The following is a 12,287-nucleotide window of genomic DNA, read 5'->3' as shown; positions in this document are numbered from 1 at the left end:
AGAGGAATGGCATCTTGCTCTTAATTAGAAATTCCACACAAACCTCAGACAACTGAAGAGAAGCAAAAAAGTTTGCATTTTCTGATATGTTCTTCAGTCTCTTCCTTTCGTACGATGACAATCCTGAAAATTCATCCTATGAAATTACACCAAAAAAATTCTGTTACTTTGCATGATCCACAGCAAAAGCACCTCATAAAACTAGGTGTTGAATTCTCAAATGTATACTTTCCTTCAAATTGCACCTGCTTTATTCATTACATGCTATCTTACCAAATGGCACACATTGGATGTGCACTGGATACTGAGTGTAAGAGTTTGCATCTGGGATAACCACAAGGCATCTACATGACTTCCCGATTAAATAACAAGTGACATATCAGAAGTCTAGTAGTGTAACCTAATAGCAAATTATTTCCTACTCATCATTAATTCACCATTACTCACAGTTATCTTTTTAGCAAACAAAAGAGAAAGAAATGTGTACCAGAAAATTTTAAATTCATTCAAAGAGTTAAGGAAATTTAGATAAAAGAACAACAACAAAAAGATAAAGGCACAGGCAGAAAAGAAAATAAAACCAGAGAATCAAGCTTGGCGGTCCAATATCCAACTAATAGTTACAGCGGTAAAAAGAGGAGCAGAGAAAATGGAGGAGAAAGTTATGAGAGAAATAATGTAAGAAAGTTTCTTGAAACTTAAAGACATGAGTTTCCAGATTAAAAGGGCCCAATGAGTATGCAGCACAACAAATGAAAAAAGACCAAAGCTTACACACATCACAAAATTTCTTAACACCTGAGATAAGTGAGGTTAAAAAAAGTCTGCCAATAAGGAAAAAAGATCACAAAGAAGCAAGAATCAGAATAACATTTCTCAATACTGAGGGGAGCTGGAAGACAATGAAAGAGTATATTTAGGGGGGCCTGGGTGGCTCAGTCATTAAGCATCTGCCTTCAGCTCAGGTCATGATCCTAGGGTCCTGGGATCGAGCCCCGCATCGGGCTCCCTGCTCAGGGGGAAGCCTGCTTCTCCCTCTCCCACTCCCCCTGCTTGTGTTCCTGTCTCACTGTGTCTCTCTCAGTCAAATAAATAAATAAAATCTTAAAAAAAAGAGTATATTTAAAATTTTAAGGAAAAATTATTTTTTCCTTAAAATTCTAAGGAACAATTCTATTTCCAATTAACAATCCAATCTAACAATTCTAAATCCAATTAAGCCATCAATCAAATACAGCATAAAGACTTTGTCAGACACATAATCTACCTCTCCTACACCTTTTCTCAGGAAGCTCTAAGCTGCACTTCACCAAAATAAGAGAATAAACTAAAAAAAAAGTTCCAAGACAGTACGTAGGGTACAGAAGTTCCAGCATAGGAATGATAAAAGATCAAAGAAATTCAAAGGAAAATAGTAAAAGGAAGGCCAAGAAAGGGTTAAACAGTCCAGAATGAAATAGGAAGATGTAGGTGCTCAGGAAATGTTTCACGGAGGGAAAAAAAAACATATATATTTTTATATATGAAGCCATAAAAATTCTTTGTTACAACTCTACTAGAGCTTGGGCTATACCTAGTAAAGATGTGAGAAGGGAAAGGAGTGGGTGGGCACATGCGTATAAGGTGTAGCATGAATGAAACAGGTCTTCATCTTCCATATTAAATTAATAGATAATATGGAAGGGATAAAAGCTAAAAAGGTTTAAAGTATAATTAGTCTACTGGGCAGCAGCAATCACAAACAGAGAAGTATGTGGCAGAAAACTGCTGGATGTTTTGATTTGCTTCTGAGTACATATGTATGTACATATGGAATTACTTTTGTGTGTGTGTGTGTGTGTGTGTATACACATGCGTGTGTGTGAATTATATGACTTAAATGTGGATGTACATGTATTACTTTGACCAAAATAAAAATTCTCCTCACACACACAAAATAATAGTGGCAGCAAAAGTAAAAGTTTATTGTGCCACTGCCTTTACAACTGCTTTTCAGGGGGAAAAACATCACCACCATCATCATCAGGGATTTCATAAGATTCTATTTCAAAATCAAAGAAACAAATTTAAATGATTCTAATTACCACAGACACAATTAAGAAAATTAAGAAAAATAATTGGTATCTTTAAGTGGTATGTTTAATTCAAACTATTCTTATCCATCACCCACCTATCAAAAACTTGCAACATTTAACAGGAAGACCAAGCAAACGTCAGAAAAAGTGGGCTCTCAAAATAAACATATGTAGAAAATAAACATTTTTTAAAAAACTTCACTATCTTCAGAAACAAGAAGTTATTGTATCCATAAAACAAAGGGTGATATCTTTAAAAAAAAAATCAAAGAACTTGAATTAAAAACATGCTTGATGCCAAAAATTCACAAACTATATGAATCCATTTACATAACATTCTCAAAATGACAAAACTGTAGAGACAAAAAAAAAAAAATTAGCAGTTGCCAGGGGCTAAGGAGGGTGAGAGGGAGGGCTACAGACCTAATAGAAAGAAATAGCCTGAGGTGCCTGGATGGCTCAGTCCCTAGAGCATGCAACTCTTGATCTCAAGGTGGTGAGTTCAAACCCCACCATGGACCCTACTTAAAATAAATTTAAAAAAACAAAGAGCCCAAGGGAAATTTTTGTGGAGATGGAATAGTTCTGTATCTTGATTGTAATGATACAGAATTATACACATACCTCGTATGATGTGAACTTCCCCGTCCTGGTACTGTGATGTAGTTATATAAGATGTACCCACTGGGAAAAACTGGGTGAAGGCTACATGATACCTCTCTGTACTATTTCTGCGAATTGTTATGCATCTATAATTACTTGAGATAAAGGTTTTTTGAAAATAGATGTTTCTCACAGCTAACATCATACTTAATGGTGAAAGACTGAAAGCTTTTCCCCTATAAGCTCAGGAACAAGAAAATATGTCTACTTTTGCTACTTCTATCCAACACTGTTCTGGAGATTCTGGGACAATGAGGACAGGATGACTGGGAAGAAATAATATTAAAGAACATCCACATTGAAAAGAAAGAAAGAAAACTATCTTTATGGCCAAAACATGATCTAATAGATAGAAAATGCTTAAGAATTCACACAAAAAACTAATAAGCAACCTCAGCAAAGTTGCAAGATACAAGATCAATATACAAAAATCAGTTATATGTCTAGGCACTAACAATGAACAATCAGAAAATGATTGTAAGAAAACACCACCATTCATAACAGCAGAGCTCTGTCAGTTGAGCATCTGACCCTTGATTTTGGCTCAGGTTATGATCTCAGTTATGAAAGATCAAGCCCTGCGTCCAGCTCTGTGCTCAGCACGGACTCTGCTTGAGATTCTCTCTCTCCCTCTGCCACACCCCCTCCCCCACTCACGTGTGTGCACTTTCTCTCCCTCTCAAAAAAAGTTAAATTTAAATTAACAACTTCTGGGGCGCCTGAGTGGCTCAGTTGGTAAAGCGTCCACCTTCAGCTCCAGTCATGATCCCGGGGTATTGGGATCGAGCCCCAGTTGGGCTCCCTACTCAGTGGGGAGCCTGCTTCTCCCTCTGCCTCTGCTTCTCCCTCCACTTGTGCTCTCTCTCTTGCTCTCTCATGTGCTCTCTCAAATAAATAAAATCTTAAAAAAATAAAATAAAATCAATAACTTTTGTATGTCAAAGGACATTATCAAGAACATGAAAATAAAGTACAAAAAAACAGGAGAAAATACTTGCAAGTGATAGATCTAATAAGGGTCTAGTGTCCAGGATATATAAAGAACTCTTACAATTCAAAACAAAATGACAATTTAATTTTTCAAATGGTAAAGGGCTCTAAAAGCTATTTCTCCAAAGCACAAATGGCCAATAAGTTCATGTAAAAACACTCAACAAGGGGCGTCTGGGTGGCTCAGTCGTTAAGCGTCTGCCTTCGGCTCAGGTCATGGTCCCAGGGTCCTGGGATCGAGCCCCACGTCGGGCTCCCTGCTCTGCGGGAAGCCTGCTTCTCCCTCTCCCACTCCCCCTGCTTGTGTTCCCTTCTCTAGCTCTGTCTCTGTCAAATAAATAAATAAAATCTTTAAAAAAATAAAAATAAAAACACTCAACATTACTGATCATTAGAAAAATGCAAATCAAAACCACAATGAGACACTACATCACATCCACTAGAATGGCTATAATCAAAAAGACAAGGAGCACCTGGCTGACTCTACTGGTAGAACATGCAGCTCTTGATATCAGGGTTGTGAGTTCAAGCCCATCATTGGCCCTAGAACTTACTTAATAAAAATAAAAAAAATTGGAGGTGGGGGGGTACCTGGGTGACTCAGTGGGTTAAGCGTCTTTTTTTTTTTTTTAAGATTTTTATTTATTTATTTGAGAGAGAGAGAATGAAGAAAAAGAGAGCATGAGAGGGGAAGGGTGAGAGGGTGAAGCAGACTCCCTGCCGAGGAGGGAGCCTGATGTGAGACTAGATCCCGGGACTCCAGGATCATGACATGAGCTGAATGCAGTCGCTTAACCAACTGAGCCACCCAGGCGCCCAAGCGTCTGACTCTTGATTTCAGCTCAGACTCTTAGGGTTGTGAGATTGAGCCCGGGTCTGGCTCTATGTTGGGCATGGAACCTACTTAAGATTCTCTTTCTCTGCCCCTAGTCCCTCCAAAAAAAATTTTTTTAATTAAAAAAAAGATAAATAATTAAAACATTATGTTACATGAAATAAGCCACTCACAAAAACACAAATACCATGAATCCACTTTTATGAGGTACCTATACTAGTCAAATTCAAAGAGACACAAGTAGAATGGTAGTTGCCAGGGGATGGCAGTAGGATGGAAATGGGGAGTTATTCAATGGAATAGTGTTTCAGTTTTTCAAGATGAAAGGATTTCTGGAGACTGACTGCACAACAACATAAATAAACAACATAAAGTACTACAGTCTACCTTTAAAAATGGTTAAGGTGCTAAATTTTATATTGTGTATTTCACAATTTTTTTTTAATTTTTAGGAAAGATAAATAACAAGTATTGGCAAGGGTGTAAAGAAAGTAGACTCTTCATGCATTGCTGCTGGTATGTAAAAATCATGCAGCCAGTCTGGTAAACAATTTGACAGTTTTTCAATAAGTTAAACACAGTTGACCATATGACCCAGCAATTTCACTCCTAGGTATATATATACCCAAAAGAATGGAAAACATTTGTTCAGCAAAAACTCATAAACAAAGGCTTGCGGCAGCACTATTCATAATAGCAAAAAGTGGGAACAACCCAAATGTTCATCATCTGATGAATGGATAAACAAAATATGGTATATATATCTATACAATGGAATATTATTCAGCCATAAAAAGGAATCAAGTACCTATACATACTACACATGAATGAACCCTGAAAACATTATGCTAGTCAAAGAAGCCAGATGCAAGAAGCTACATATTATATGATTTCATTTGTATGAAATGTCCAGAATAGGCAAATCTATAGAGAAAGAAAGTAGATTAGTGGTTTCCAGGGCTGGGTTAGGGAGGTGGAGGAGTTGGTAGCCACTACTAATGGGTACAGATTTCTTTTCAGAGTGAAAGAAATGTTCTGAAACTGGACAGTGGTGATGATTGTACAATCTTGTATATATATTAAAAACTACTGAACTGTACCCTTTAAATAGTAAAGTTTATGTTATGTGAATTATATCTCAATAAAAAATATATGCTTGATGACAGAAACCAGATATATGCATAGTCTCAAAGTATCTCCCTCAAGATATTTAGTAATTACAAAGGGAAAAATGGTGTTTCCATTGGAGAATCCTGACAAACACCACCTAAGCCAAGTGACCCAGGTCAACATCACCAGTAAAACATATCAATATCAAGTACACCCCGATATGATGCACTGAGGAGGGCACATTCACTTCTGTGGTACCCTGCCCAAAAAATGCAAAACCTTAATCTAACTATGAGAAAATAGCAGACAAACCCAAATTGAGGAACATTACACAAAATAACTTTTCAGTACTCTTCAAAAGTGCCAAGGTCATGAAAGATTGAAGAACTGTCACAGACTGGAGTAGACTACAGAAACATGGCTATTAAATGCACTGTAAAATTCTAGACTGGATACTGGAACAGAAGGGCATTAGTAAACAAACAAACAAACAAAAAAAACCTGGTGAAATCCTAATAAATTCTGTACTTTAAAATTGTTGTAGCAAGGTTAATTTCTTAGTTTGATAAGTGTTCTACAGTTATGTATGACATTAACACAAGAGGAAGCCAGGTGAAAGAAATATCAAAATTCTCTGTACCATTTTTGCAACTCTTCTGTAAGCCCAAAATGTTCTCAAAACTTAAAATAAATTTGTGAGGGGCGCCTGGGTGGCTCAGTCATTAAGCGCCTGCCTTCGGCTCAGGTCATGATCCCAGGTTCCTGGGATCGAGCCCTGCACTGGGCTCCCTGATCAGCAGGAAGTCTGCTCCTTCCTTTCTCACTCCCCCTGCTGTGTTCCCTCTCTCACTGTCTCTCTCTCTCTCTGTCAAATAAATAAATGAAATCTTTAAAGAGAAAGAAAGAAAGAAATGCTTTGTAAAGTTAAAATATTTTTTTTAATTTAAAGATTTTTATTTATTTATTTGTCAGAGAGAGAGAGAGAGAAAGCGAGAGAGAGCATAAGCCGCGGGGAGCATCAGGCAAAGGGTGAAGCAGGCTCCTTGCTGAGCAAGGCCTGATGGGGGAACTCCATCCCAGGACCCTGGGATCATGACCTGAGCTGAAGGCAGATGCTTAACCAACTGAGCCACCCAGGCGTCCCTGTGAAGTTAAAATATTTAATAAAAGTGCTGAAAGAGAAAATTTAGCAAGTTTCCCAGAAAACAGAATAAATTTTTTAAGATTTACTTATTCATTTTAGAGAGAGAGTGCAAGTTGGGGGAGGGTCAGAGGGAGAGAATCTCAAGCAGACTCCCCACTGATCACAGAGCCCCACTGCTGGGCTCAATCTCCCCACCCATGAGATCATGACCTGAGCCGAAACCAAGAGTCAGATGCTTTAACTGCCTGAGCCACCTAGGCGCCCCTAAAATTCCTGACTTACAGGTCAAGACGCTTGTCTGTGATGTGACAAAAACCTTCCCTCATTTGGGGAAGAAATAAGCTTATAAATAAAATATCATTTCTAAAGCATGGTACCATAAAGTCTTAGTCATTTTGCTCCAAAAAGATAATTAATGAAATGTCCTATAAAGATGTTAGATCTTGGGATGGCTGGGTGGCTCAGTCGGTTAAGCGTCTGCCTTCGGCTCAGGCCATGTTCCTGGGATCCTAGGATCAAGTCCTGCATCTGACTCCTTGCTAAGCAGGGAGTCTGCTTCTCCCTCTGTCTGCCGCTCCCCCTGCTTTTGCTCTCTCTCTCTCTGACAAATGAATAAATAAAATCTTTAAAGAAAAAAAAAAGGATGCTCGATCTTTCAGTTTGTCCTACTTAAATATATGCTGGGCATGTCTGACTCTGCTTGATTAGCTTCAGTACTTACTCTTAATGTTCTAATTTCTGACCCTATTTTCTTAGATCAAACTAAAATCTCAAGAGATGAATGGACACAGATCTGGGGACTGCCTGGCTGGCTCGGTCAGTACAGCGTGTGACTCTTGATCTTGGGGTTTTAAGTTTGAGGCCCACATTGGTATAGAGATTATTTAAAAATAAAAAAAATCTTAAAAAGGTGCGGTATATATATATTCATATGTATACCCATATATACATCCATATATACATCCATACACACACACACACACACACACACACACACACACACACACACACACACACTAATGGAGTATTATTCAGCCATGAAAAAGAATGAAATCTTGCCATTTGCAACAACATGGATGGAGCTAGAGAGTATAATGCTAAGCAAAATCAGTCAGAAAAAGGTAAGTACCATATGACTTCACTCATGTGGAAGTTAAGAAACAAAACAAATGAGCAAAGGAAAAAGAGAAGAGAAAAACCAAGAAACAGATTAACTATAAAGAACAGATAGTTGCCAGAGAGGAGGTGGGTGGGGGGATGGGTGAAATAGGTGAAGGGGATTAAGAGTACACTTATCATGATGAACACTGAGTAGGGTATAGAATTGTTGAATCACTATATCATACACCTAAAACTAATATAACACTGTATGTTAACTATAACAGAAATTAAAAAACAATTTTTTAAAATTTTTAAATAAGTTAAAAGAAATAAAATCTACTTCCCACTAGCCTCATATACTCAGAATCTTATAGTCAAAGAGGCCAAAGAGATCACTGAATCCAGTGGTTTTCAAAATGACATCCCAGACCAACAGCACCAGCATCTCTAAGAAACTGTGTTGGACATGCCAATTCTTTACCCCACTCCAAAACTTCTCGAAAATCAGAAACTCTGGTGATAGAGTCCTGCAATGGAGTTTTAACAGCCCTCCAGGAAATTCTGATACAGGCTAAAGTTTGAGAAGCAATGATCTTATCCAATCCCCTGACTGTAGAGTGATTTGCTTAAAAACACGTCTAAAACCTAGGCTTTCAACCCCCCAGTCCAATGCACTAATGACAGACCCACGATGTCCCACGAGAGGTCCTCTTGAGACAATAAAGCATAAATTGAATTCCTATTTCAAAAGAACACCACCACAATTATCCTATCTCCCTTTCCCCAATCATTTTCCGTTCCATTAACTTTTGACATGTGATATGGTTTTATCTTGTCTTGCACAATATCTGTCACTTTAAATGAAATACAACATTCCTGATAGGCAATAGAAGTCTAAAAATTAGATGCTTAATTCCTTAAACTGATTCAAACTATTATTTTCAATAGTACTAATAAGTGTTTCTCATGTATCTTCTCTACTCCATCATTTTTCTTCTTTTTATATTTAGAGGAAATATTATTCATATTAATCAATTAATGATGACTTTCCTACCCTCATATCAAGAGTCACTCAAATGCCATGTCCCACCGGCCAACTTCTTCTGGCATTTGTGCATAAATATGTAAAGGTGAGCAAGACACCATAAGTAATAAGTAGACCCAAAAATATCTGCAATAAACTGAGAGGAAGAAAAAGGGAAACAGAATGAAGATTGAGTCAATCCTCTCCTTGACAAATCAAAACCAAGAGTAAAATTAACCAAGGAAGTTATGTGTTCAACATTTAAAAAATAAAATTTCAATTAAACATAAACCCTGGATACCCTTAGCTTATCAGAACTTCAAATTTTAAAGTAAGAAAAATTTGAATAAGCTAGTAATTAAATTCTTACCAGGCCTGGTGTGTTATCTTCATCACTGTCTAGATCCTGACTGCTTTCCATATCAACACTGAGAATCACTGTATCGGAATCCGAAGTGCTCTTGTGTTGTCGCTTGTTACTTTCAGTATAAACATCTAAGGATGATTTTTGCAGAGTGGATTCTGCCTTGGAAGACGTGCCTTCCATCCTTGGAGTTAAAATCCTTCTGCAAGTTTTCCTTATTTCAGTCTTCTTACATTTCTTACATGCAACTTCATTGTTAGAATTCTTATCCAATAGGGATTTGGAGTGCTTAATTTGGTCTGGCTTGTAATTACTGAGTGAAAAGGGAACAAGATAAACCTTAGGTGTTTTTCCTAAAACTGTAGTCTGTACTGGTCTCAGAGATACACAAGTGATGTTTTGATTTTCTTTATATTCATTCACCTATTCAGGTCAATAAAAGAAAAGAGAGCATTAGAATCCCAGATCCTATGCCTTTTCTTACAGGTCTGTGTAAATAAATCCAGAGTGATAGCCTGTAACGAAACTTTTTTCCCCACCAAAATCTAGATACCTAACTCATTAGCCTGAATTTAATTATTTATTATATTGGGTGCATTTTTTTACCCATGACTCGGCAAACCAGTAATAATGTAATAATAATGATTACATTTGTAACTGAGGAGACTACCCCAACTGTCACCTTCTGAGTAACTGGAATTGTCTCCAGAGTGGGAAGCCGACAATAACTGCCCCAAAGGCAAATGCAAGAGTCCCTGATCCCATCCTGTTCCTATTTCTGGGGTTACTAATAACCTTCCCCAACGCTGAAGGCCGAGTTTCCATAGAGGAAAACAGGGGGCCGGGATCCCCGATTATCTTTTGAAACAACACCCCCGAAAAACCCGTTAAGTTGAGAGATGCCCCAAGGAGCGGGAACTAGTTCCGGTATGTGGAGGTGGTGGGTGCCAAGTCTTCGTGCCCTCTCGGGCCTGGTCCCGGCAATGCCTCACGAACACTGAGGCAGGAGCGCACCCGAAAGCAACAAGCCGTTGCTCACCTTCATCTGGAGTCGCTGTCTGGAGCCCACCTTCTCCTCACTGCCCGCGCGCGACCCCGACATCTTTCGGCGGCTTAGCAGCTGGCGTCTTCCCGCCAAGATTGCGGCGAGAGGCGCGGGAGGGGCAAGGGGAGGAGCAGCGGGGCTGGGGCGGGGCCTGGCGGGAGGCTCTAACGGGCTCTGACGCCAGCGGGCCGGAGGGGGAGGGGCACGCAGGCGTTACGGTCGTCTCCGTAGGCGTCCAGCTCACCAGCTTCACCCCCTACTGAAATTCTTGTAATTGGACCGAATACACATTTTTACCTTAGATCCCAGTATTTTTTTGATGCTGCTGATGCCAGTATCTCGCTTTGAAAAACACTGGCTCTTCTGCTGAGAAAAAACCACCTTGCCTTGCAATGTGAGCCTGGAAAAGATTCAGACGCACTTAGATACCATATGAATAGAGAAGCTGGAAAATCGAAATCAACAGGCAGCCTTTACTTGGGCCCCCCGGTTCCTTATAACCCCCCCACCAGGAAATTACGCCCTATGGCTACCACATTACCTTCTTCCTAGAAGGAAAGCATTTTGATTTTTTTCAAGAGCTGATAACTTAAGCTGGTTTAAATTTCACCTCATCATCTGCCCACCAGTTAACTAAGATCCTAATGATGACCTTACAAAGCCCAAAGGCTGGGGAAAAGTTGTTAATCAAATCATTTTTGTACACAAAGTAACAAATAAGATTTTAGTGCGCCGTATTTCTTACAGTCACAGCCATATTAACTTTTTTTTGTTGTTTCTATTCTGAGTTGCCCTAAGTCAAAACAATTGTTTTCCCATCATATGTACTCCCTCTGGACAGCGTGGTTTTGGAGCTGTTAAATTCGAAATAAAAATTTCTACCTACTCTATTTTTAAGATCCTTTTCTTTCTAGCCCAAAACTGTTTCCCTGGCATGGGTCCTCCCCTGTTCCTTGCTCAAGATTTGCCCAATTCCATTTCCTCTCCCAGCCTAGACCCAATTTTACAACACAGGTGAAATAATTTGAGAACTAATCCTATTAACAGTAACATCAGGGCCCTCCATGATCTGATTCTTGCTAAACTTTCACCACTCCTTGACTCAAAAATTACTGATAAAATCAAACTTTTCAGTGTTTAATATATACCATGCTATTTCTGGACTTAATGAGTTTTTTCATGCTGTCCCAGCTCTCCCTACCACAACACTTACGAAATCCTTTCTATGGTCAAAAGTGTTCCGACTTCCAATAAGCCAGTATTTTTTTTTTTTACAAACCCAGCTAGTAAATTGTGATTGCTTCCGTTACCAAGCCCTAGAAGACTTCCTAAAATTCAAGCCTTTAAACAATATTCCATACTCCTTAGAGAGCTAAGGCCAGTAAACACAGCAAGTACTTAATAATTACTCGTGTACTTCTATACAAACACTGTCTAGCCAGGAATGTTTTAAGAGACGGTCTTGAGAAACTGAAAAAACTGGAAAGCCAAAAAGTACACTGTTCTGACTTCAGGCATTGCTCCAGGACCCTTGGGGGATTTTTTTCCTTTTTCATGGCAATGGCCTAAATTACCACCAGCTGCCCGCGCGTGATGACCAAAAAATACCTCACCACAACCCACTCAGCCTCATCAACTGAGCTAATCAGGTGCTATTAGTAGGACTTCTATTCTCATTAAATTCCAATTCTGAGCTTTCAACAGTCTGGACAAACTGCCCTTCACTATCTGCTCAATTCCTTATTCATCACTATCCCATTTTCCTCGGGTTCAAACCAAGGTAACAAGAGAAATCCGTAATCCGGACCTGTCTCGCCACAGGATTTTAGCAGCAAAGCCCAATGGGAAGCAATTTCCCGCCAGAAGCGACGTCCAAACACTGCGAGACGGAAGACGCTAGAGCCGCCTTTGAACATGCGCAGTAACAGACTCGACG

At 39.1% G+C, this 12,287-nt stretch overlaps 1 protein-coding gene across 6 annotated transcripts in view; it reads right to left on the bottom strand.

The window, feature by feature from the left end:
• Window positions 1-12,287, bottom strand: part of WDR76 (WD repeat domain 76) — a 60,907-nt gene that overhangs the window by 43,141 nt on the left and 5,479 nt on the right. For 3 of the 6 annotated variants that reach the window (XM_027569520.1, XM_027569523.1, XM_027569521.1), the window contains exons 1-4: window positions 12,159-12,269; window positions 10,649-10,751; window positions 9,313-9,619; window positions 44-136 (exon numbers count right to left, since the gene is read on the bottom strand). In XM_027569520.1, the coding sequence (XP_027425321.1) occupies window positions 44-136; window positions 9,313-9,619; window positions 10,649-10,751; window positions 12,159-12,267 (612 nt within the window). In that variant the 5' untranslated portion in view covers window positions 12,268-12,269. The other 3 variants (XM_027569525.2, XM_027569522.1, XM_027569524.1) reach the window with 3 other exon arrangements.

The sequence above is a fragment of the Zalophus californianus genome, chromosome 6, assembly GCF_009762305.2.
Source record: "Zalophus californianus isolate mZalCal1 chromosome 6, mZalCal1.pri.v2, whole genome shotgun sequence".
Taxonomy (NCBI): domain Eukaryota; kingdom Metazoa; phylum Chordata; class Mammalia; order Carnivora; family Otariidae; genus Zalophus; species Zalophus californianus.
This window is presented reverse-complemented; position numbering and strand designations above follow the sequence as displayed.